The 26802-nt window shown below is 50.3% G+C and overlaps 1 protein-coding gene and 1 long non-coding RNA gene across 3 annotated transcripts in view; one reads left to right on the top strand and one right to left on the bottom strand.

The window, feature by feature from the left end:
* SH3PXD2A (SH3 and PX domains 2A) overlaps nucleotides 1-26802 on the bottom strand; it is a 286817-nt gene that overhangs the window by 139526 nt on the left and 120489 nt on the right. For both annotated transcript variants that reach the window (XM_032178540.2, XM_032178549.2), the window contains exon 4: nucleotides 7094-7170. In XM_032178540.2, the coding sequence (XP_032034431.1) occupies nucleotides 7094-7170 (77 nt within the window). The remainder of the gene's footprint in view (nucleotides 1-7093; nucleotides 7171-26802) is intronic.
* On the top strand, nucleotides 18105-26721 carry LOC116483995 (uncharacterized). Its single transcript, XR_004252420.1, has 3 exons — nucleotides 18105-18416; nucleotides 21136-21274; nucleotides 25156-26721. It is a non-coding gene; the product is annotated as an uncharacterized LOC116483995 (long non-coding RNA).

The raw sequence follows: 26802 nt of genomic DNA, 5'->3' as shown, positions 1-26802 counted from the left end.
ACCTTAGGCAACTCACTTCACCTCTCTGGTTGTCATTTCTTCCAAGATAAAATGGAATCCCGAAGTATGTCTCACAGAAGAACTCCCTGATGAGGTGAAATGAGCTCTGTGAGCACATGTGAAATCTGCCTTGAGGGTCCCCCCATCTTGGCCTTGGGGATCACCATGTTTGTTACCATCACAAAGCCTCTGAGAAGTTCTGCAGGAAAGAAACCTGTAGAGCTTTGTACAAGCCAGCATTTACTACTACTAACAACATCCTGTGGGACTGTGTCATTTAATCAGCACATCAACTCTAAGAGGACAGTATGACTATGATTTCAGTTTTACAGAAGAAGAAACTAAAGCACGGAGAGGTTACATAATTCCCTGAGGCCTCACAGCTAGTAGGTAGCAAAGCTTTCCACCAACTCCTCCGGATTCAATGATTCTCTGTCTCACCTCCGATAGGTGGGATTACAGGCATGTCCACCAGGCCAGGCTAATTTTGTTTCACCAAGCTGGCCAGGCTGGTCTTGAACTCCTGACCGAAAGTGGTCCACCTGCCTCGGCCTCCCAAAGTGCTGGGATTACAGGCACGAGCCACGGCATCCAGCCGTAAGTAGAAAAATTTTGAATCAGGCTGAGTCCAGAGCCTGTGCCCTGATCCACTCCCTCCTGCCTCTAGCTTTACCCACAGGTATTTGACTGTGGTGCTCATTTTCCAAACAATTCCTAGTGACACCCTGTGGAACACAGCTGAGGCAAATCCAGGTTCGAGACATTTTGAAGTTTCTTCCAGCTGTAACTGTTAACAGCTCTAACTAAACAGCACCATCACCAGTGAATTCATTTGTCTGATCTATCAATCAATCTGATTGAGACTTTTTAATAGAGCTCAGGTGAGCTCAGAGGGTTCTGAAGGCCTCAGGTTGGAGAAGGGCTGAAATGAGCATGACTTTCTAGCCCTCAGGTTTCTGGGGCAAGTGGCAGGAAGCATTGCCCTGAGGGGCTGCTGGAACTATGCAGGTCCCTGGAGAATGTCAGCTGAGCTGGCCTCAGTCCCCCTCCAACCCTGCCATTCTGTAAACCAGGGGTCAGTGAGCTGGCTGAGAGCAGATCTGCAGAAATGGCACGCAGGAAGTGGCTGGGGTAGTGGGTACCTGGGTCGGAGGGACCGGTAATGAGGTGCTGAAGAGCCATTCAGGTTTTGCCATCAGCTAGCTCTGCCAGTTTCCCCATTTCCAGTCCTAAACTGTCCTGCAGTCTCCAGCTCCTGCCCCTCAAGACCATTTTCTGGGGGCCATGACAGGAGCCACCACTTAGAACCGAGTGTCATCATGGCCAATGGTGCAGGTGTAAACAAGGGAGAGGGTGGCTGCATTGTGTGTCTCTGAGACCTCCACTCAGATACAGTGGGCACACGTCTGGTCTTTGCACATGCAAGTGGCACAGGAGGGGGCCCTGGCAGACTGTGCTCAGGCCCTCTGCCTTAAAACGGTCATCCTCCACAGAGCCCACCACTCTGGGTAATGCCTGCGTCAGGACAAAGAGCAAAGCTCTGCATTTGGCAAAACACTACGGGTGCCCACTGTTTACACAGGATCAATTGCTTCTCTCTTTTCAGCAGCATCAGTTTCTTTTCTCGTTGTTTTTTTTTTTTTTTTTTTAATTTTTTTAAAGCATCAGTTTCTAATCCCCGGAAATCTTATGGGTAAAAGCTCGGCTGCTCTGGGCGGAGTTGGAGGTGTGGCACAAGGGGGCTGGCATCCTGCTCCTCTGGCCTCCCACCTGTGTCCTTCCAGCCCCACCTCTGGGGCTGCCTCTAACCTGCCCGGACTGTTCTTCCTAGGTCACCATCTGGAAAGCTGGGATCTCACTGAACTTCTGAAATCAGAGTATTCAAAACACACGGGTTTTCTTTTTGAAGGATCTGAGCAGCGACTCCCCTTGAAATGTAAATGGTGTCTAGTTCTTGGTAGCAGTTTAAGCCATTTCACAAGGGATCTTAGTACATCAGAGCCTGGGGGATATGTCACTCTCTGAGGAAGTTTTGTCTACTTGTGATCTTTCCATCTTGTCATCAGGCATTGGCTGGACACCCCCTTAGGGCTGGGCTTCCTATTTATTAGTGAAGACACAGAGATGACAAATGTGGCCCTCAAGGAGCTCATAATCTGGGAGAAGACAGACACACAGAAGTTACCCTCCTGCAGAGGAGAAATGCGCAGAGTGGGGGTGGGCGCAGTCCTCTGGGGGCAGAATGGCAGGAGTGATCAGCTTTTCCTGGGGAGTCATGAGGCTTATGGAAGGGCCCACTGAGGAAACTGAATGTGCACCCAGACAGGGGACCAGCACAGACTCAGGGGCAGAGGCCTGGCTAGCTGGGGATGGCCTTGTGTCTGCTGGACTAGACTGCAGGATATTGGAAGAGAGAGGTAGGAGCTGAGGCCCCAGCAGCACTTGGAACCAGCCCACAGAGGGCCCGGCTGAGGTACTCAGCTGTTCTCCGGGGCAGCGGGACTCCTCTGAAGGAGTCCCGTTTTTTTTTTTTTTTTTTGAAACAGGGTCTCACTGTGTTGCCCAGGCTGGAGTGCAGTGGTGCAATCATGGCTCACTGCAGCCTCTCTGCCTCCCAGGCTCAAGTGACCCTCCCATCTCAGCCTCACCAATAGCCGGGACTACAGGCGTGCACTACTACGCCCGGCTACTTTTTGTATTTTTTGTAGAGATGGGGTTTCACCATGTTGCCCAGGGTGGTCTTGAACCCCTGGGCTCAAGCAATATGCCCAGCTTGGCCTCCCAAAGTGCTGGGATTACAGACATGAGCCACTGTGCCCGGCCCTCTGAAAGTCTTTAAGGAGAAAAGGGACATGATCTGCTTTATCTCAACCTAGAAACTCCTTCTCCTGGGTCTGTCAGGGATATGGTGAGATTCTACTATCTGGGTTCCCCCAGAGAACCAGGCCACTCAGGAGGCCCCTCATGAACGGATCAGCCTTGGCCTCTGCCTAAGACTCCCAATTGGCAAGGCCTCTCCTGGGCCGGGTCTGCTTTTAGAACAAGGACCGCAAGAACAACGTTACTCTCCCCAAGGGGAGAGCCAATGATTGGCTGTGGTGGAAAATCCCACAGTGGAAGGGAGAATACCTGGGACTAGGAACCACTGCCATGCAATAGCCTCAGTTTTCAAGTCTGGGAAGTGGGAATAAAAATGAATGAGTCTGGGAGGTGCAGAGGGGAGGGTCAGGGGATCCTTACCCTTCAGCGCTGACCTCTTGTTGGGCTCAGACTTCCTGCCCCTAAGTCTGACCGCACCCAATCCCTCTTCCCTCCTACAAAGAAAGCCATTGATCCCTGCAATCAAATGTGTCATAAATAGACGAATAATAGAAACAAGCTCAGCTATTTGGGCAGCAAAAAAATTCTAGTCGTACCAACCAGGAAGTGGAGACTTGTATAAATGTCATTAACATGTCAAAGGGTGAGTTGATCATTCTCAAACACTCTCTCACACTCCTCTCTGAACCCCTCCCTAGAACATTTATTTTATCCCCTGGACAAACACTGCAAACATGTATTTCACCCCCAGGAACGGGGTAAATAGAGTCACTTAAAAAATTGTGAGTCCAAGCCTCTATGGTATAGCTTACTCTTGTTAGTCTGATGAAAGTCTTCAACTTGTTGAGGTCCCAGACCATTAAATATTAACTGCATTACCATGTTGCCCTTTAAATTAATTTATGAAGTTAAAGAAATGCCTTTGGAACCCCTCTTCATAGACTCCTGACCCTCAAGTGCCACATAAAACGATCACTCAGTCGGCATGTGGTAAATTTTCCGTGATTCCCATCCAATCTGCTGCTTATATGTTAAAAATTAACAATGAGATTGGGCTGTGAAACCGCCATTAGGTGGTGGGACTGGCTGGCCAGCAAGGGCAGGGAGCCCGAAGTCTGGGGAGGTCCACTGCACGGTCAGACTTTCCACGTCTGAGTCCTTGCAGGGAGCCGGCTGCTCGGGTGTGCAGAGCCAGCTGCACAATTTTGGGTGCATCTGAATTCCCATCAAACCCCAGACTCTGAGCCCACATTGTCTAGCAGGTCCAAGGAAGATGACCAGCCAAGCAGGTGGGCTATGCAGGGCACTGTAAGTAGAGACTCCAGAGGCTCTAGGCAGTACGTAGCCAAGGGCAGGTAGAGACAGGGGAAGGGCTGGCCGTGGAGCGGACTGCACATGGCACTGTGCTGGCTGGGGTCGGCGGTGATACTGAGTGGTCTGTCTGGAGGCAAGCTGTGAAATGCAAAGTTAGGTGGCAGTGGCCATGGACTTGTCCCTAAAGACCATTCCAAGGTCAGTGGGTTTCTCAGACAATCAGACCACAGATCCCAGCTTCTTAGTTCAGCAGAATTAAAGGTCACTCTGTACTGCCCCACCCCCGCCATTCTCAGAGTAAATCACCGCCTGTGAGATAGATGGCTGTCTGCTTGGTGGGCCCATGGCCCCATTCCTTGTCTGGCTCTGGGCAGGTTCCATCTGTGCTAATCAGGTTAGGAGGCCCCTCCTCTTGCAGACCCCACTTCCATGGCTCCCCCAGCTACCTGTGGCACACTGGAGCTCCAGAGCCCCTCTGAATCAGGAGTCCTGTTCAAAGCCTGATCCTAGGAGATAAGATGCTATCACTTCCTCCTCCGGATGACCCAGCAGACAGCATTTCCACGGAGCCCAACTGCAGATGCCTTGGGCTGGCTAATCTGAGCTATAAATCCCAGCTGGAAAAGCCTTACTCCCGCCCTATGCCCCCTCCTGCATTAGCTTTGCCCATTTATTTAACTTTTTGAGAAACGAGAAAAGAGAAATAAAAGCTCAGGCTACAGCCATCAATTTAACCAGAAACAGTGAATGCCCATTAAAGAGAAAAATGAATATTGGTCTGAAGAAGAGAAGTTACTAGCTTAAGGGAATCCAGCACTGGGGCATCCTTTTAAAATAAGGCAGAACATGTGACCCAAGTATAATGTTCACAGTCACGAAATTCAAACTTCAGTTTAATGAAGACTACATTGTCTTTTCTTCCTATAGGCTTGGGAATGCCAGTTAATAAATTTAGCAAGTTGGTTCTTAAACATTTTTTATTTATTTATTTTATTTTTTTAGGGACAGGATCGTTCCCTGTTACCCAGGCTAGAGTGCTGTGGCGTGATCATAGCTCACTGTAGCCTTGACCTCCTGACTCAATCAGTCCTCTCACCTCAACTACAGGTGTGTGCTAACATGCCTGGCTAATTTTAAACTTTTTTTTGGAGAGATGAGGTCTTGTTATGTTGCCCAGGCTGGTCTCAAACTCCTGGCCTCAAGTGCTCCTCCTGCAACAGCTCTGTATGAGGACACTGTGATATACATTCTCCCTACTCAGCTCCCATGTGAGATAGTGTTTTTATATTCATTTTACAGATGAGGAAACTAGGGCTCAAAGAGGCAAAGCAGCTTGCCCAAGGTCACGTAGCTAGTAAGTGGGCACCGGGATTCAACTCCAGCTCTTCTCCTTCTGATACTCTAATACCAGCACTTGTGAAATTTTATACCTCATTTGCCACATTATAACACATTATGCCACATCTTCTCAAGATTTCTGAGTCAGGAACCACAGTGGGTTTCATTTAACTACGAAATTCTAGCTCTATTAAAGCCAATGGTGCCCAGTAGAAACATTAAATTATTTTGTGTTTGCTTTATTTGCTTGTTTTTATTTTTTATTTGCTTTTTAACTTTTTATTTGCTTTTAATAAAGCTTTTTCACCAGCCTGGGCAGCAGAACGAGACCCTGTCTCAAAAACATGTTAAAAACACGGCTGGGTGCAGTGGCTCACGCCTGTAATCCCAGCACTTTGGGAGGCCAAGGCAGGCAGATCACTTGAGGCCAGCAGTTTGAGACCAGCCTGGCCAACATGGCAAAAACACATCTCTAATAAAAATACAAAAATTAGCCAGGCATGGTGGCACGCTCCTATAATCCCAGTTACTTGGCAGGCTGAGGCACGAGAATTGCTTGAACTCAGGAGGTGGAGGTTACAGTGAGCCGAGATGGTGCCACTGCACTCCAGCCTGGGCCGCAGAGCAAGACTTTGTCTCATCAAAATAAATAAATAAAATAAAAAAAAAAAAGTAAAGTTTTTTCATTTGCTTGTTCATTTAATACAAATTGTTTGCCCTTTGTAAAAATAATAACAAAAGCATCTGCTGAATGCTTCCTCTGAGCCAGACGCTGTGCTGTTGCCTTACAATGTGCCAGCTCATTCCATCCTCATGACCACCGTGTGGAGGCACCCTGTGTGTTCTCCTCCCCATTGGACGGATGTGGAAATAGAGGCTCAGGGAAGTTCAGTAACTTGCCCAAGTTCATGAAATTAGTCAGGGCTTCCAACCCGGGAAGTCTGGTCCTCCAGAGGCCATTTGCCGAGGAAACTGAGGGCCGCTCATCCCCTGGTAGCCATTCATGCTCTCTGCAGGAGCGCTGGGCTCTAATCAAAGACAGACAGGTGGGCTCTGGCTCATGACACTGCTGTCCTTCTCCTGCCTGCTCTTTGGCACTGGCTGTGTTAATGTGCATGTGCGTGTGTGTTTGTGTGAACACCTGCATCTGTAAAGATGTGTATATGAACATTTGTAGTTACCCAGATTTAGGTGAATAAACAAATGCTGATGCTATTGAACTGATCCCAACAACATCCCAACAGGAGTTCAAAGAAATAGTTCTTCTATGTCCAGCAAAATCTCACATAGAGAAGCAAGCAGCCCTTCAGAAGGAGGCTCTTTGACTTAGCTCCCGAGCTCAGTTCACATCCCAGAGGAAGTGACTTAAAACAGTGTTTTGTAAACATGGCTATATCCTGACAGGCACAGAAGCTTGGCTGTGAACCCGAGGTCCTTGGGTCCCAGAGGGTGGCCCAGCTATGGGGTGATCCCATACCCACCCCTCTGGCCAGGAAACACCAGGCCTCGGGATGGTTCTGTACAGCAACCTTTCTTCACAGATGGACACTCAGGCAAATGGGCCCCTCCCCTCCCTGAGGCCCTCCCCGAGCCCCTCCCCCAGCCCCAGACACACTCTCACCCGGCAGTATTCATCGATAGGCTTCAGTCTCTTCACAGCTACATCCCGGATGTGGCTTCTGCGGAAGAGGATCTTGCCTGGAAGAGAGATGCTCATGAGTGGGGGATTCTGGCTAAAACTGCCACAGAGACCTTCTCATTCCCCTCTCCCTTGGCTTCTCAGCATCTTAGTCCAGCACTACCTGCCACCACCCCTGTCCACGGTCAAGGAAACAAGAGAGAAACAGTCACCTTTCCTGGAGGGCAGGAGGCACCCTAGGCTGAGAGCCCAGGACCTCTCTGGTGGTTGAGGAACCCTGGAGGCTGCCATCTTGGGATTCAATGAGCGACTTGGCCAGGCCACCTCGCCTGGATCTAATGGCAGGATCAATGAATGCCCAGAGTGGGTGCGGCTCTCAAGTGACCTTGCAAATCAACACAAAGTAGAGCCCAGCCCACATGCTACGCTTTGTTTTCAGGCCCATCCCTCCTTGAGAAATCGGCATTCGTTCCTGCCAGCTGGGCAGGAATTCCTATTCTTAGTTTAGGTGGGTGGCTCCTTCCAGGGCGGGCACAAGGCAATACCAAGGGAAGCATGGCTGTCCCAGCCTGACTCTTCCCTGGCCTCGCTGCACATACAGCCTCCAGCCATATGGGCTGCTGCCAGCTGGGCTGGGACACCCCTCTACAGGTATGGGCAAGGCTTACAGGAAATGCCAGCCCCTCAGACCTTCCCAGCTGGCTCTCCCAAGCTGGCCACATTCAATCATAACGAATGCATCAATACATAAGTCCTTTTTAGTCTGAGAAATTTAGAATCTGAACTCCTTGCCTTGACGTTCAAGGTCTTACACAACTGACTTCTGTGCTAGGCTAGGGCCAAAGCCCCCTTTTCAGAAGTCCTTCCTTGATTGGCTGAGCTGGGAGTAATGTCCCTCTTTCCAGAACATCCACAACTTGCTGTCCATTCCTAGGCTACCTGCCACATTCTGCTGTGAGTTATAGCACTTGTGACTCATTTCGGGGCCCATGAGCTTGGCACATGATGAAGAGCTCACCTGTAGCTGTAACGGGCATCTGTTGCCTCAGTCTACCTAATTTCCCTCTGGAGAAGGCATCTTCCACTCCCAGTCCTTGTGGTGTCAGTAAGTCTAGCCACACCCCCTAGCAACAAAGGTAGCCACAGGATGCAGCCTAGTCAGCCAGAGTCACAGTGATTGGCTCAGCGATGGGGAGGGACCCAATCCGGGCCAATGAGAGTCAGCCCTGAGACTGCTTTTTCCCACAGTTGCTAAGCTGGCAGGATGAAAGCCTGGCACCTCTAGTGGCCTGAGAAGCAAATGGAATGAGAGAAAGGAAGAGTGGCTGGCACAAGACAGGTGCTTGGTAAAAGCTTCTTGAGTGATTGAAAAGCCAAGTAGAGAGAGGGAGAGACAGAACTCTTTGACATCATTTCAGCAGCTGGATGTCGGTAGCTGTTTCTAAACCAGGGTCCACCTGGTACTTTTCAGTTACATAAAACAATACCATTTTCTTTTTCATTTAAATGACTTGAAGATGGTTTTCCATAACTTGAATTAAAGGAGACCCAATTTAGATCATTTCCATCGCATGTGAGCAGACATGTAGACTGCACATGAATCCACACCAGCTGCTTCTGGTCCGAGTGAAGTACTCAGAGAAGCCATCGCCTTGATTTAGATTATTCCCCCAGACGCAGCCCCAGAAACAGGGATTTGACTTGTTTTGGAGGCGATCCCAGGAAATATCATTAGGAGAGTGGGACAGTAAGGGCAGGGAGGGGAAGGAAGTGTTATCAGGCCAGTTAGTCATGGTGGGCAACTAGAGCTCAATTCTGCTGGGGGGCTCCAGGAGATGGCAGAGAATGTACCTGACATGTGGAGGCTGGGGATCTACCCACCAACTCCCTGTTTGTCACTGAGGGCTGCCTCTGCAGGCGTTAACTCCAGCACGTCTGGCTGAGTATGTGCCCATGGCTAGACAAAGCCCTGAGGTAGAGGGCCCCAGTGGCTCCGGTGAGCAGCCTTTGGTAGGCAGAAGTGAACAGACAGGGGACCCAGGGGCCATGAAAACCACAGCTGCAGCCACCCCTGACTTCCCTGTCACCACAAGCATTGGTCGCCAGCCCTGCTGAAGTCAGACAGTGGAACGTGTGACCGCGTCCTATTGCATGTGACCTGCTTCCCGTGGATATCTCTCATCTCTCCATGATGGCTCTGCAGCTCACCCCTCCTGTCTGCCCCCACACTCCGTGGAGCACTAGGCTTTGCATTTAGCAGATGCTCAATAAGTGCTTGCTGGGTCATTCTTGTTCCTCTCCTGGACTCTTGCTCAAGCTCTCCTTCGTCGTCTTTTCTCTGAAGCCAGAGAGCCGGGCCATCTCCCTGTCAGACGGACAACGCTGTGCAGACAGACGACATCACCAAGATGAAGCCGCTCTGCCCTGCATTCCTCTCAAAAGGAGATAAAACGTGATTTATCCAGACACTGGCGACGCCGCTGTTCCTTGGGGGAAGATGTCACAGATTCGGTATTCCTTGCCTCTTTGCCTCCTACCCTTTTTTGGTTGCCTGTCGCTTGATTGCTCGCATGCCACAGGCTACATGTGTGAGGCCGGGGGAGGCTGTGTAAAAATAAAAACATGAGGAGACCTGAGCTCAGGACTGCCAAGAAGATGGGTGGTCCTGGGGCTGGAATCCTAGGCCTTTTTAATGAAGGCAGTTGTTTGTCAGAAGCTGAGGGATGCCCAGACCCAGCGACACCAGCAGTCCAGCCGTATGAGCAGGACCCTGAAGGACCGTCTGAGATACAGAGGAAACCCAGGGCGACCACAGGAGGGTGGGGGAGGGCCCACAAACCTGCATGGAGCAGGGCCTCAGCCTCCAAAAATGCACTCCCGCCCTTTCTCATCCTGTTGGGGGACAAAAAAGAAAGCAGGGAGATGGGAAGATAAATGGGGTCCCTCTCCCAGCCCCCAATCTCAAGGTTAGCCAAAGCTCTGGCTGAGGCTTAGATCATTCCTGTCCTAGTTGCAGACAGAACTCTTTTTTTTTTTTTTTTGAGACAGAGTTTCGCTTTTGTTGTCCAGGCTGGAGTGCAATGGCATGATCTCGGCTCACTGCAACCTCTGCCTCCCGGGTTCAAGCAATTCTCCTACTTCAGCCTCCCGAGTAGCTGGGCTTACAGGCATGCGCCACCACGCCTGGCTGATTTTGTATTTTTAGTAGAGATGGGGTTTCTCCATGTTGGTCAGGCTGGTCACGAACTCCTGACCTCAGATGATCCGCCCGCCTTGGCCTCCCAAAGTGCTGGGAAGAACTCATTTTAAAAACTAGTTAAGGAGCACTGAGGCCTCCACAGGTGTAGGAGATCCGGAGAAGGGAGGGATAGGTTGGGGTGGGGAGGTAGGTGAGAGGGTGCTCCTGACTCCTCCCCATGCTGGCCCCAAGCACAGGACCCCGCCCTGCCCTCCAGCCTGTACTCTGAGTGAGGCCACCAGGCCACTGCGCCTGGGGCTGCCCAGTCCTCCCCACCGGGCTCCTGGATCTGCTGCTCACTTGCAAGGTCAGAGGAGAATTTCTGCACAAGCCAATTCCCAGCTGAGTTTTTGGAAGCGCAGCGGGGCCTCCCTCTTTCCCGCTGAAATCCTGACAGGAGCAACGTTTTGTTTTCCCAGGGCTTTGGCACAATTGGCCAGTGGGGGAGAGAGGGAGGGAGAGAGGGAGGGAGGGCCTGGAAGGGATTCTCCGGTCTTGACTTCTCTGTTAGGAATCCAAACCACACTCTGAAAGCCAAACCGGTGACCATATAAAAAGGGGGAGAGAAAAAGGAGGGGGAGGAAAATCCCCATTAAGGAAGCCGGGACCACAGGGCATTAAAGGCTTCTTGTAAACGTAGTGCAGCCCGTTGACGGCGGGGCTCAGCTTCTGCCAGAGTCTTCGAAGCCATCCAGATGCCGCCCTAGGAATCTGATGAGCATCGCAAGGAAGATTGCGCGGGGCATGAAACAGACCTAACTCATCAGGATTAACTCAGTCCTGAAAGCGGAGAAGAGGCTGTGCAGCTGCGACGTCTAAGCAGTAACTGGAGGTCCTTCTTCCTGCCATTCCGGGCTGGGCTGGGGTGAGACCAGCGAAGGAGTGGGGACCTCCAGTAGGAGTCCTGAGTTCAAGTCCTACCCGGGCCACAGGCTGGCTGTGTGACCCTGAAACAGGTCCCTTCTCCACTGGGACTGCTGTGTGCTCATCGGAGGCCTGGGCTCTATGGCTGCTCCCTCTGGAAGCCCAAAGATTGATTTACAGTGGGGACATTAGTGGGCAGAGGAGGAAGGAAAGGGTTAATGGTAGCTAAGTGCTCAGCACACACCTGGTGCACACTAAGAGCTTTTCGCTGAATTCCCTCCCTTCATCCTGGCAACAACCTTGAAGCAAGTACTTTAACCAGGCCCATTTTGTCCTAGAGGAGATGGCAGCTCAGAAATGTTGAAGGACCTGTCCAAAGTCACACAGGTATCTAGTGGCTGAGCTGGGATTTCAACCTGGGGTTTTAAAGCTTAGAGAGTGGAGGGGAGCCATGATCTTTGCACTTGGATCATGTCAAGCCTTGAGAGCCACCGTGAGGACTTTGGATTTTATTCTGCACGTGAAGGGAGATGAGAACAGTTAAACCCCCAAACCAACCACAGCCTCCAGGGCTTTTCTTGGGAAAGTGGTACCTATGGGATGGACTCCCATGAGAGCCAGGGCCTAGGGCCCTGACAAGTAGAATCACCAGACACAGTACCACTGGCCAGGATCCCCACACCAGCCATGAAGAGTTTGGTAGCTACCTCCAAGAACCAGGACCCATTTGTAGAGGTAATAAGAGGGCACTGATTATAGGAGCCATAAGAGAGGGCTGGCCTCGGGACCCCTTCTGCTCTGAGCAGACTGATGTATTCCTGGCAGCCTCTCCTCTTCACACTCACAGTGTCTATGCATACATGTACAACTCCTTCTTCCCTGTCTTTCTGCCACCTGGAACGCCATTCATTCTTGGAAGAATTCCCCCTGCCTTTCCTTCTTTCCTTCCTTCCTTCCCTTGATCCACCCAGCACTGTCTTGATGGAGGCCTGCTGTGCTGGGCTCTGTTCCAGGTGCTAGGAGCATTGCAGTGAACCAGACAGATGAGGGCCTTGCTCTCAGGAGTTTACCTTCCAATTGGGAAGGGAGTGGGCACGAGAAGAAAGCAGTACACATTTTCATACCTAGTGAGTAATTTGGTTACACTTCCAGGTCTTCCCCCACCTCTACAAAGATAATAACACATGGTAATGTGAAGAGGGGTGCCTGGAGGGAAGGCGAATTCAGAGAATGGTCAAGGAAGCTTCTCTGGGCTTCAATGGAGCCTTCAAGGAGGAGAAAGAGCAGCTGTGCAAAGCTCTGAAACAAGCGGGCTTGGCCAGAGGGAACTATAACAGCCAAGGCCCTGGGGCAGAAGGAACTGGACATGATGGAAGACAGAAAAGAGAGGAGCCTGCAGCCACAGAAAAGAGTTTGGTTTTATTCTAAGTGCCCTTGGGCCTGCCTACTTAACACTCATTCTGTCCTTAAGGCACAGTTCCATGCTCCCTCCCCCATGAAGCCTTCCTTGAATGCTTGTCTCGCCCTTCCTTGCCAACCTCTAGGGCCCTCTGGCAGTCACCCCACTCTGGCCCTCTCTCCCCTGCTGTCCTAGAGAATTTGTCAGGAAGCCACCCTCCTCAGGACCCCCTCTCATCTTCTCAAGGGGTCCCCTGATTTATAGCAACAGGGTCAGCAGACCCTTGGGCTCAGGGAGGGCCAGCTCCTCCCAGCCACCCTGGCCTCCAAGGATACAGATGCTCACAACCTCCTCCCCTCGATGCAGCCCAGAGAGCCCAGGCTGTCGAGGGAGACTTGCCTAAGAAACAGGGGAGAGCACAGGCGGGCCTGGAGCCCACAGATCGCACGGTGCAGAGGCCTTGTGCTCCAAGGACAGCCCTCCTGCCCTTCTAAATGGGTCTGAGAACAGAAAGGAAGGTGGGAGGCAGTGGTCACCTAAGGCTGCTGGCACAAATTACCACAAACCCAGTGGCTTAAAATAACAGGAATTTGGCAGACCATGGAGGCTCATGCCTGTAATCCCAGCTGTTTGGGAGGCCGAGACTGGAGGATCGCTTGAGCTCAGGAGTTCCAGACCAGACTAGGCAACATAGTGATACCTCGTCTCTACAAAATGCTAAAAAAAAATCAGCCAGGCGTGGTGGCACACGCCTGTGATCCCAGCTACTCAGGAGGCTGAGGTGGGGGGATAGCTTGAGCCTGGGGGATTGAGGCCGCACTGAGTCGTGATCATGCCACTGTACTCCAGCCTGGGTGACACAGTGAGACTGTCTCAAAACAAACAACAATCCAGGAATGTATTCTCTGCCAGTTCTGGAGGTCAGAAGTCTGAAATCAAGGTACCAGCAGGGTCACGCTCCCTCTGGAGGCATCAGGGAGAGTTCTTCTGCACCTCTTCTAGCTTCTGAGGGCTCAGGCATCTCTTGGCTCCTGGCAGCATCACTCTGATCTCTGTCTCGGTTTTCACATGGCCTTTCCACCCCATGCCTTGTCTCACATCTCCTTCTGCCTTTCTCTTATAAGAACACCTGTCGCTGAGTTTAGTGCCCACCCTATATCCAGGATGATCTAATTTCAAGATCTTTGATTACATCTGCAAACACCCTTTCTCCAAATAAGGCCAGATTCACGGGTTTTAAGGGTTAGGACTTGGATATACCTTTTTGGGAGCCGTTACTAAACCTACCACAGGGTGGTTATGGGAGAGTCCCAGGGCATACCAGTCACCTGACAGGGCCTTATATCCCTAAGTGGATTTCAGTGGCCCTGAGGACAGGGGTGGTTTCTATACTCCCTGAATCCCCGGAAATGTCTGGCATGGCACTGGGTGAAATGGATGTGAGTGCAGCCTGAAGCCCTTGTGGGGGACAGGGGAGTGTCTGGACAGAGCAGCTCCGGAGTCTCTGAGCCTGAGAGGAGAGAGGTAAGCTGTGGGGACCTGAAGCCAAGGGAATGGGGGGTGGGGGGGTCCTTCCCTGGCTCTGAGGGCTGATGTGACACCTAGGAGAGAAGAGACGAACAGATTTCCCAGATGAACTGGAGGAAAGAAGACGTGAGGATTCCTAGAGGGAACCTCCCTCCCCCCACAAGGGTGACATGCATGCTCGTGGGGTGATAAGACACAGGCAATGCATGTGGGAGGAAGAAGGAGAGGTTAAGTTTCCTACTCCCACAGCTCTCTGTGGTCCTGAGACCTGACCAGGTCCCTGTGCAAAGTGGGCTGGACCAGCCAAGGACCCCATGTCCAGCTGCCCTCACCAGGCGCCTCCATCCGTGCTGTTTGCTGACAGATTGATGAAGACAGAAGCTCTTAAACGAAGGGCAGGGGAGGGCAGAGAGAATATAACCATGATTCCACTAATGGGGCTTTCTTCACCATGAAAAACAAAACACAAACGACCCCTCTTTCATTCTAAATCCGTTTGATTTCAGAGAGGCTGTTACCAACCCCCAACTTACCGAGTCACTGAGGCTCGGTGATCCAAGCTGGTCCAAGGAGAAGCAGACTGGGACTCTTTTTTTGTTTGTTTTTGAGAGAGGATCCCATCTGACACCCAGGCTGGAGTGCAGTGGCTCTATCATGGCTCACTGCAGCCTTGAACTCCTGGGCTTAAGCGATCCTCCCACCTCAGCCTCCCAAGTAACAGGTGCATACAACACCTGGCTACATTTTTATAGCGATGGGGTCTTGTTATGTTGCCCAGGCTGGTCCCGAACTCCTGGTCTTAAGTGATCTTCTTGCCTCAGCCTCCCAAAGGGCTGGGATTATAGGCCTGAGCCACCGCAGCTGGCCCAGGCTGGGACTTTTGATGGTTTAAAGCAAGCAGACACCAAGAGGGTATGCCCTGGGCCCTAAGAATAGCCAACTCCAAAAACAAACAAACAAACAAACTCACAATCTACTTCTTTGATGCCTGAGGGTGCAGAATCAGAATTTAGTTTCTTTAAGATTTTGGTCAAGATATATAAACTTCTTCCTGGAGAATGGTACAGTGAGCCTTATTAACCATTCACACCTAAGTATGAGCAGGCACCAGCTTCTCACTCAATAACAGGGTCTCGCTAGGGAAGAGAGCACAGAGCAGAGAGGCCTTGATGGAAGAGGACGTAATGGGCAGGGGAGAAGAATGGCGGAATAGCCTCTGTTGGCTCCCCTATCTTCCTGAAAGCTGGCCCTGCTCTTGATGTTCAGCTGTTTCCTGACCATGGGGCCACCCAGCTTTCACCTGGGTTAGCCCTGCCTAGGCTAGGGTGGGAGCGGCTGATGGGCAGGCCCCTGCTTGTCTTTTTTTTGAGATGGAGTTTCGCTCTTTTTGCCCAGGCTGGAGTGCAATGGCACGATCTCTGCTCACTGCAACCTCTGCCTCCCAGGTTCAAGCGATTCTCCTGCCTCAGCCTCCCTAGTAGCTGGGATTACAGGCATGTACCACCACACTTGGCTAATTTTGTATTTTTAGTAGAGACGGGGTTTCTCCATGTTGGTCAGGCTGGTCTTGAACTCCCGACCTCAGGTGATCCGCCTGCCTCAGCCTCCCAAAGTGCTGGGATTACAGGCATGAGCCACCGCGCCCAGCCCCTGCTTGTCTTTTTAAGTGCTGCCCCTGAAACTCACGTCACCTCTGACCCTCTGCAGCCTGGGGACTGCAGGTCACCTGCTCCCCTGGTGAGCTGCCTCCAGCTTCTGGTGCAGCTGAGATGACATCCCCAGAGTCTACAGCCTTGCCACTGGCTCAGATCACACCCTGACACCCAATCCTTCCTTCTTCCCTTGCAACATCTGGCTTTGTTGCCATTTACTTGGGCTGGGGGAAGGCAGGAGTGAGGCCTAGATGCTGAGGCTGAAAGCAGCGGGCACATGCAGGTTCCAGAAAGACACAATCCCCATGGCGAAGGTCAGTAGCCCGAGGCATACTGATGCCATGCCCTGAGTTCTGGCTCCCATGAATCTCTCTTTAGAGCCAAGACGCTGCCTCTGGCTTGAAGTCTAGCATGGTAGGCATTTGGTAGGTTTTGCCTGCCAGCTTTTAATTATTACAGTGCCCTGATTTTCTTTTGGGAAACAGTCCTTCCTTCATTCTCAGTCCATGGGATTTCAGTGGGGCTGATCCCATCCCAAACTCTGGGGCTGATCAGTCAGTACAGTCCAGCCATGGGCATGCAATCCACGTTGGTCCAGCGGGAATCAGCCTGGGACTATTGCTGGAACTACCAGGAAGAGACGTGTTCTCTCTCTACAGCTGCTAACTCATAAATGCCAAGCCCCAAGCTGCTAGGAAGCATCTTTATGTATCTCTGTTACCACCTGGGGGAAGCCTATCAGAGAATTAAGTCAACAGAAACGAGAGCAAAGCTGAGGGCTTAAGAGACACAGATTTGGTCCCCTAGATCCAGCTATAACTGAAACCATTACTCCTGGTTTTCAGTTATGTGAACCAATAAGTTTCCCCTTTTTTCTTAAGCCAGATTGAGATGGGTCTATTTCTTGTCATCAAGAGAGTCCTGACTGGTACATCCGGCTCTGCCAGTTACTGTTATGTGACAGGGGATGAGTCATAACCTATTCGAATCCCAGTTTCCTCAGACTACAAAATGGGGGGCAGTAATGTCTAACACAAAGGACTATTGTGAGGAGCCAGTGAATGAGTCTGTAAAAGCATTTAGCACGGAGCCCAGCCCATGGCAAATGGTGAACAAATGGGATCGCTCATGAGTTGACACTTCCAGGTCAAGGAGGTGGGATGGGCCCTGCCTGTCTCCTTGCTGGCCACGTGGAATCCAAGTACCAGAAGCATTTCCCAGGCACCCAGTCCATCCACCTGGCTTCCCACCAAGGCCAAACATGAGCTCCCCTCAGCCTGTGGCTGCCCTTCCTGATTCACCCATCCCATAAACACATCTGTGTCTCCCACCCAGCTTCCGTTTCTCGGAGGCCCAACTCAGAGGGCAGAGGACGTGACACAATGGCGAGGAGGCCAATTGTTCATTCCACCCACCCCCTAGGGCCATTCTAGGGTAACTCACACAGGTGTGTCTCCCTGCTCCAGCACTCCCCACTCCCTCTCCCACATGCCCAGGGAAACACACTTGCAAAAGCCCACTGGGGTTCATGACAGAGTGAAGCCTTCACCCTCCTGCAGCCACAGCTTGCTTGCAGAAAGCATCAGTGCACCTTGGAGGGAAGAACGATCTCCCAAATTCTGGTTCGGAGGTTCCCATACCCAGCAAGCAGAGCCAGGCTGAAGGGAACAGTATCTTTCTCTCCCTCACCCCAGGTGGGTCAACTGGGATTTTATGGGTGTCTGCTAATGATAAAGCACCTAGTCCCGGGCCCATGGAGGGACTAATACATCTTTGCTGAACCAAATGGAATGGAAGTCTTTTTGAGCAGCATTCTAGAGCAGTGGGACCAGAACCATTTCTTTCTTTTTTATTTTTATTTATTTATTTATTGAGACAGGGTCTTGCTCTGTTGCCCAGGCTGGAGTGCAGGGGAGTGATCTCGGCTCACTGCAATCTCCGCCTCCTGGGTTCAAGTGATTTTCCCACTTCAGCCTCCGGAGTAGCTGGGATTACAGGCGTGTGCCGCCACACCAGGCTAATTTTTTGTATTTTTTTGTAGAAACTGGGTTTCACCATGTAGCCCAGGCTGGTTTTGAACTCCTGGGCTCAAGCGATCCTCCTAGAGTACTGGGATTACAGATGTCAGCCACTGCGCCTGGCCTCAAAATAATATTCTCAAACCATAACCCTTGCTTAAGCCTTTCAGTGACTGCCCAGGGCACTGAGGATAAAATCCAAACTCCCTTCTGCGGCCGGGCAGGATTCGGCTCCTGCCTCTCTCTCCGTCCGCCCATCTCCTGTCACTCCGCCCACGCCACAGACACATCCTGCTCTTCCCCACCTCAGGGCCTGCGTGCTCGCTGTCCCTGTTCCTGGAGCACTGTTCCTGCTGTCCTTTGCCCAGCCATTGCTTTGCACCCCTCATTGGGAGGCCTTTGGTGGCCATGTGCCCTCTCTCTCCCGCCTCCGTTGTTCCCTCCCAGAATCTGCCACCATTGATAATGATCTTCTGAACTTGCCTCTTTACAGCATTCCCTCAGGACAGAATGCAAGCTTCCTGTGGCCAGTGAAGCTCACGAACGTATCCTCAGGGCCCAGCACAAGGACTGGCACACAGGGACCCCGACCACGACTTGCTGAACGGTGAGTGAGTGTGTGTGTGTGTTCACACTGGCTTGCTCTAGGCTGTCTCTCATTTACACACCCCCAGACCCCTGGTGGACTAGCAAATACAGCTCACCTCACACATTAGGGACGGCAGCTTCAGCCAGGGCTGGGGAGAGGGGTGGATTCGCCCTCTAGGATCCAGACAGAGTGCGGCCAGAGTGTGGTGAGCTCAGAGGCCGGCATCAGGGCCAAGCTGCACCCCCTCCATGTGGGCGTGGGTGTGGTGGGCGTGGTGGGCAGTGGCTCTGCACCCTCCCTGTGGGAGCCGGGAATAAAGGGCCCCATTCAGCCTGTGCAGCCTCGGCTCCTCCCTCCAGGGGAGGCTGCCCTCAGGAAAGACGGTGGGACGCTGGGCAGAGCTTCCCGGCAGCCTCTCCCTGTGGCATGGTCCATAGTGTGGGGGGCTGGGTGAGGGGCACAAGGCCTCTGGGGCTCAGAGAGACACTGCAGAATGGCCCAGCCAGATGAGGAGGCTGTGGGGCAGGCGGATGGAAGTCCTGGGTCCCAGTGATGGTGCTGAAAGACACCCACTCACTTCTGAGGCTCTGAGGCTGAGGAAAAGCCACAGGAAGCAGAGGCCTGTCGGTAAAGGGCCCAAAACCACAGGCCTGGCCAGGCCAGCCACAGGGGAGTTTGCCTGGCTCTCTTGGGATGGACACTGTCCACCAAAGCCTGCTTTCATTTTACTTATTTATTATTTTTGTAGAGATGAGGTCTCACTATGTTGCCTAGGTTGGACTTGAACTCCTGTGCTCAAGCAATCTACCCACTTCAGCCTCCCAAAGTGCTGAGATTACAGGTTTTGAGCTCTGCGCCTGTCCCGAAGCCTGCTTTTCTTGAGCTTTGGTTCTGTTGGCAAAACTGAGCCCAGACAGTCAACTCTTCATCAACCTCCCACCAGCATTTTCTGTGGTTCCACACCTCTCCTGCAAGGATGGTGACAGTAATATTAAGAGGACGTAACATTCATTGAGCACTTGGTATGTGCTAAGCCCTGTGCCATGTACTTTATATTTATTATGACAGTTGATCCTCATAACAACCTCTGAGCTACGTACTGGGTGCTGTTGTTATTCTCACTTTACAGATGAGTAAACTGAAGGTAAGAAAAGTTGAGTGCCCCGCCCAAGGCTGCAAATTGAGGAAGTGGTGGAGCTGGGATTGGGTGTGTCACAGTCTCTTTCTTTGGGCAGACTGAACGTGCCTAGGCTCCTAATGATTCTGCTATCTTCCTTCCTTTCCCCGAGCCCCCTAGGCTCCTAATGATTCTGCTATCTTCCTTCCTTTCCCCGAGCCCCGGGCTGTGCAACCTGTGGCCAGCTTTCCTGACGGGGTACATCTCAACCCTACCCCATCCCCGAAAGAAGGGCCAACACGCAACACCCATTCACTCCCTCCCAAATGCTGGTACTGTGCGGGGGGCTGGGGTGTGATGGTGACGGTCCCTGCCCTCGCAAAGGATACTGTGTGTGGGCACTGCACTGTGATGTGTCGGCTGTCATAGGCACACGCAGGAGGGAGACAGGTCTGAGGAAGTGGTGAGAGTGAGACAGGCAAAGGGGAGCGGGAAGTGTTCCAGGTAGAGGGAGAGTCTGAGCAGAGGCCCAGAGACTGAAGAGACAGGCACATCTGAGAAGCTGAAGGGAGTCCAGTGGGTGCGTGCATTAGGACGCATGCTGGGAGGTCCCTGGGGTGGGGTTATGAAAGGTGCCAAAGAGACTGAATGGCCACACAGAGCACACTGAAGCCACTACAGTTGCATATGCAGAAATGCCTGAGTTCCTGGACCTCCAAGGCAGAGGACCATAATGTTCATGCTGAGAGGACACCAGAACCTTCAGACCCTGCCCGAAGCCCTTCTTCCTGAAGTCTTTCTTTCTTTTTTTTTTTTTTTGAGACGGAGTCTAGCTCTTGTTGCCTCCCAAGTAGCTGGTACAACAGGCGCATGCCACCACACCTGGCTAATTTTTGTATTCTTAGTAGAGATGGGGTTTCACTATGTTGGCCTGGCTGGTTTCGAACTCCTGACCTCAGGTGATCCACTGGCCTTGGCCTCCCAAAGTGCTGGGATTACAGGTGTGAGCCACTGCACCCAGCCTTCCTCACATCTCAGGAGCTCGGGGAGCAGCCTGGGCCTGGTCCCTGGCTGGGCACATACAACATAAACTCACACCACAGACCACGTGGAACACAGGGGTGAAGACCAGGTGACCCCAGAGGCCATCTTGTCCAGCCTCCTCACCTTCTGAAGTCAAAGCTAAGCTCTGAGAGGGTCACGCTTTGCCCACCTTCTGTTAGCAACTCAGTGACCAGGTTGAACTCAAAGGGCACCCGACCTGGCAGCGTGGTTCTGGCTTACAGACAGCCTAGCAAACATAGCCTGTAAGCTTCTGTGCTTCCAGGCTACATCTGCTAGGGTCTCCAACTTGGCTGTCTTTCCTGCCTCCAATTTCTACACATCCTAACCCAATAACAAGAGCCACCATCCACTAACAGTGTTTCATAGAACTGGGGACTCAAAGGAGCCTGTGGAAGTCAGCCTCCAAGATGGCCCCAGTGACTCTTGCCCCGTGGTCCCCTCCCATACTAACCAGGGCTGACCTGTGGAAGCAATTGGATATTGTGGGAATAATCATATGACTTACAAGGCTAGATTATAAAAACGTTGTAACTGCCTTCCTCATCTCTTTCTCAGATACGTATGCTGAGGGAAGCCAGCTTCCATGTCGTAAGGATGCTGAAGCAGCACTGTGGAGATCCATGTGGCAAGGAGCTGAGGCCTCTGCCAGCAGCCAGCGCCAGTCTGCCAGTGAGACGAGCAAGCCGTCTTGCAAGTGGGTCCTCTAACTGCAGTCAAGCCTTCAGCTGAATCTCGACTACAACCTCATGAGAGATTCTGACTCAGAACCATCCAGTTAAGCAGTTCCTGAATTCCTGGCCCATATAGACTATGCTGAGATAATAAATTTTTATTGTTGTTTGGAGACAGAGTCTCGCTATGTCGCCCAGGCTGGAGTGCAGTAGCGCAATTTTGGCTCACTGTAGCCTCGACCTCCGAGCTTAAGTGATCCTCCCACCTCAGCCTCCCAACTAGCTGGGACCATAGGTGCATGACGCCATGCCCGGCTAATTTTTAAAAATTTCTTGTAGAGATGAGGGTCTCTATGTTGCCCAGGCTGGTCTCGAACTCCCAGGCTCAAGTGATCCTCCCACCCTGGCCTACAAATGTGCTGGGATTATAGGCATGAGCCACCGTGCCTGGCCTTCTATTGTCGTTTTAAGCTGCTGATTTTGGGGGATGATTTGTTACCCAGTTAACTACTACAAGGCCTAGCACTCCTCTTGGGAGGACAGGGTCCCTGTGTTACCTGAATCAGAGACATTTGGAACATTGGTAACGAATAAAGTTCTTAAAATTTGCCCAGACACCCTGAATTGAAGTGGAACGGGATAGACAGGGCGAGAGTCTGCCTTTTTCATGAGCCCCCTGAGCGATTCTCATGTACCTCTGAGGCTGAGAATTACTGAGAGAATCTAATACCTTCCAGACCTGGGGAGGCTCAGAGAGCTGATGGGATGGTCCCCATCCTACACACAAGCCGAGGCAGGCCTGAGCCTAGAACCCAGCACCTGACTCCTGGGTCAATGCTCTTTCTGACTTGTCCATTCAGGTTGCTTTGTTGAGGGGCATGGGCTTTTTTTTGTTTCTTTTATTTATATTTAAAATCTGTATATAGCAAAATGCGACACAGCCAATTATCTGCTTAAGAGCTTGCTTTGCTTTGCCTGTGAACAATTTTGTCAGCACTACCGACAACGAGGGCCTAATGCTAAGAAGGGTAGGGCACTGCTAGGCCACGCAGAGAGGCTGGCACTGCCGCAGAACACCGCAGCGGGAAACGGACTTTTTCTACCACTGAGCTGTCTCAGCAACAGGCATTTCCCCCAGACCAACAGAATGCAGAGTATGCAAGGCAGAGAAGATGAATGAGGGTAATAAGGGAGTGTGCCTTTAACCCTTGTCAAACTGTCACCCTATTAGGTAAGAATAATATTCCCACTTTCAATTGTATAGAACTTTGTGGCTTAGAAAGAATTCATGCATGATCTTATTGAATGACTTTTGTAGACTGCAAGATAGATAGGTCATTCAGCCATTCATGCTACACATGTATTGAGCAGCTACTACATACCAGGTAACGCTGTAGGCACAGGGGATATATAGATTTGTTTCCTTGCTTAATAAATATTTATATATGTCTACTATGTGCCAGACACTATTTTAAGCACTTTACAAATATTAACTAACTTATTCTTCACAGCAGCCCAACAATATAGATACCATTATTCTTCCCATTTAACAAGGAAATTGAAGCACAGAGAGGTTAAGTAACTTTTCCAAGGCCAAACAACTAGTAAGGAGCACTATGGGGATCTGAATCCAGGCAATCTGGCCTTAGGTTCCACCCTGTTAACCAAGATAAAATGAGAAACAGTTCTTGCTCTTCAAAATCTCCAGCTTTAAAAATCCTCATGGGCACAGATGAAAAAACTAAAGCTCAGAAGTATCTTCTGAATTTCCCCAAGTCACATACTGCTGGGATTAAACACCAGATCTAATTCCAGGCAGTGTTAGGGAAGGTTTAGCTAGAGATGGGTGCAAGAGAGGCAACAAAGAGGGCGTTTCTAGAGTCCAGAAAGAGAGAGGGTTTCTCCAAGCCCACTGGCAAGTTGGAAGCATCCCAAGAGACACCAAAGCAACCGAATAACCCGCACTCCCTGTCAGGCCCTCGTGATCTGTGACTGTCTGCTGCCCAGCCGGTATTCATGCCTCCTGATATTTTGGGGCACTGTTATTTATAGACCACGTTTCTATTTATATTTTCATTGAATTCCTACTAACCCTAGCTGATTCCCTGCCTGCCAAACCTAGAGAGGGGAGGATAAGAACTCTTTTTCACCAAGTCAGTGAGGGGCAAAGGTGAAGGTCAAAGTCTTGGCTGTGTATGCAGTCTTTCAGCAGGAGCCCTTTGCAGGGAAACATTCAGGACAAGGGGGCTTTCTCTGCCTTCCAAAGGAAATGGAGGAGTGGAACAGGGGAGAGGGAAGGGCACAAGGCTGGCCTTATACAGAGGCAGCCATGTTCTGCTAGTACAGTGGGATTTGAGGCAGGCCTAGAGGACTCCTGTTCTCCTAAAATGTTTTCCCCTTTGCATGATATTCCATTATTAGGCATTTATTCCTTTGGTCTTAATAGCTATTAGATCACTAAATGTTGGGACTATGAGAAAACCTAGACAGCATCAAGTCCAATCCTTATATTTCACAGATGAAGGAACTCAGGCTCAGAGAAGGGCTGTGACTTGTCCTTATGGGGGATTCTGAACTAATAAATACAAATCTATTACAATGCACAGAAGAACACCCTAATGTTGGAGAAACTGCTGTCATGCAAAGCAAAAGAAACGGGACAGCAAAGCAGACCCCAGGCCCAGAGTTCCTTTTCCTAAGGTTCTATTTGGTGCCTCAAAGGAAAACTTCCCAGTTTTAGTGTCACATAGAAACATAACAGTAAAGTGGGACATCTTTCTTCCTTGTTTTCAGTACTCTGTTGAATCGTGGTTTAGGAAATAATATCTGTGATGATTATCATTACATAGTTACTTCATACGTTTGGGTTTCCAAAGCCAGCTTTCCAGAATTCAATTATTTCCTTCTGGACACTATGCCTGCAATTCCAGCATCTGCCACTAGGTGGCTGGTAGCAGTTGATAGATTAAGTGAAAGGTGACTGAGAAAATAATGTAACCTAGCTAAAACTTTTACCATAATAATGTAATACTTTATTAAATAATAGGACAACATTGATCAACCTGTAACATGTATAGATATATATTTAAATGAGATAATACTTGAAACAAGGTTTAAAGATATGCAAACACCCTGATGCAGGCAACATACCCACCATTTTATACCAAATCTTAACTGTTAATCCCCAGACAGTACATCTTTGGTCAATCTCACTCTGTGGCAAGGACATAAAGAATAGTGGTCAAAGGCTGGGTGCAGTGACTCACGCCTGTAATCCCAGCACTCTGGGAGGCCAAGGTGGGCAGATCACTTCAGGTCAAGAGTTTGAGATCAGCCTGGCCGACATGGTAAAACCCTGTCTCTACCAAAAAAAAAAAAAAAAAAAAATTAGCCAGGCGTAGTGGTGGGCGCCTGTAATCCTAGCTACTTGGGAGGCTGAGGCAGGAGAATTGCTTGAACCCAGGAGGCAGAGGTTGCAGTGAGCCGAGATTGTCCCACTGCACTCCAGCCTGGGCGACAGAGCAAGACCCCATCTCAAACAAACAAACAAACAAACAAACAAACAAACAAACAAACAAAGAATAGTTATCAAGAGCTTGGGCTTGGAAGTGGAGGGAACTGGGTTTGAATCCCAGCTCTGCCTCTTACTAGTTGAGTGGCCTTGGGTAAGTCATGCACCCCTTCTAGCCTGTGAGTCTTCATGTGTCAAGTAGACTTGTCATTAAATGAGATAACATAAGCACATGAATCCTTTGCACAGTATCTGGCAGAAGTATATGCTTAATAAGTAGTAGCTATAATCTTTAAGCAGACATTCTCTCTCATTTATGATAGTTTAATTTGTTAAAGTTCCAGGCCTCACACAAAGTTCCTTAGAAAGCTGTTTGCAACTTTTTCCCTACAGCCAATGCAACGAATTGTTATCTCTGGACCACTGAGCTCACCTCGTGAACAGCTGCTCCACCCTCTCTTTCACCAACAAGCTTTTCTGGTAACCAAGACCACATAGGTCTTACTTAAGCCATCTTCACCAACTACCAACTATTAAACCGGTTAATTCGTCTTTCAGGTCAGAAACAAGAGGCCAGGAGTAAAAAATGTGCCAATCAGAGAAGAATTACCTGGCCAACAAATTACCAGTCACTCACTCATCTCAACTCTCCTCCCTGGCTCCTTTACTTTGAAGCTTAGGTCTGCAATGGTTATTTTATATAGAAGAGCAAAATATGCTCCTTTCAAATTTCACTTTTTTTTCTTTTTTGAAATTAAAACCAATTTTGTTTAGAGACAGGGTTGCACTCTGTCACCCAGGATGGAGTGCAGTGGCATGATCATAGCTCGCTGTAACCTCAAATTCCTGGGCTCAAGTGATCCTCCCACCTCAGCCTCCCGAGTAGCTGGCACAGGAGTGTGCCACCATGCTTGGCTTCACTTTATTTTGTTGACTTAACTTTTTCCAGAGACATCTTACAAGAGCCTGTTTTCCATCCTAATAGTACGACATAACTCCAGACATAGGCTTTAGACGTTCTCATGCCACCCTATCTTCAAAACCACAGAGAGTTCATAAGCCAGTCTTGCCCATCTCCAATCAGGGAAATTCTAAAATAAAAACCTTAGCAATCTCCTTGGCCCAAAACTTCACCCCATCTTGGAAGGGAGGGGAGAAAGAATGTTCTGATCTATATCTGATGAGGGCGCGTGGTTGGGACCTGAGCATCCTCCTGGTTGGGCTAGCGATGGGGAGAGAGGGCTGTTACTCATGACTCCCTCCCACAGAATACCAGAAACAGGCGGGCAGCTCAGGTGTATGTAAGGATGTGAGGCCAAGAAACCAGTCCTCACCAAGTTACCTCTGTAAATCTTTGTCTCCCCATGCACCTCTACTTTGAGTCAGAAATGGATTCATTGCAGGCTCAGTTGTTTGTATTACATGAATGAACTGAACGTAACCAAGCACCAAGAGAGCCCTAAAGACACAGTAGACCTCCTGTAGAAGGGCTCTGATGGACCTTAAAACATTGCTTCTCCAACTTTACGGTGCATACAAATCACCTGTGCATGTTAAAATGCAGACGGTGACTTACAGGTCTTGGGGGAGGCCAAGTGTCTGCATTTCCAACAAGCTCCCAGATGATGGCCACGCTGCTGATCTGAGGACCACATTTTGAACAGCAATCCTTAAAACACACAAGGCTGTGGGACGACACTCCTGAGAAGAGACCTCACTCTTGGAAGGGATTCTAGGAGGCTGCATTCAAACCATCCCAGAGACAGCTCACAATTTTGTTGGGGACCTGATACTAAAAATCACCAAATCACAATCATGTGCTGAGGGCTTACTTTGTGCTTTTCAGACGACATTTCATTTGATGCTCTCAATAACCCTGGGAGGGATTTCAGAGATGGGGATTATGATGGAGGTTCAGAATTAAACTGATTAAAACTGGCCCAGAGTCACACAACTATGAAGAGGCTGAGTTGGGATTTATTTTAACTTTTATTTTTTGCAACAGGGTCTCACTATGTTGCCCAGACTGGTCTCGAACTC

The sequence above is a fragment of the Hylobates moloch genome, unplaced genomic scaffold (genome assembly GCF_009828535.3).
Source record: "Hylobates moloch isolate HMO894 unplaced genomic scaffold, HMol_V3 SCAFFOLD_3, whole genome shotgun sequence".
NCBI classification, from domain to species: Eukaryota; Metazoa; Chordata; class Mammalia; order Primates; family Hylobatidae; genus Hylobates; species Hylobates moloch.
The sequence above is the reverse complement of the archived record's forward strand: the minus strand, read 5'-3'. Positions and strand labels throughout refer to the sequence as shown.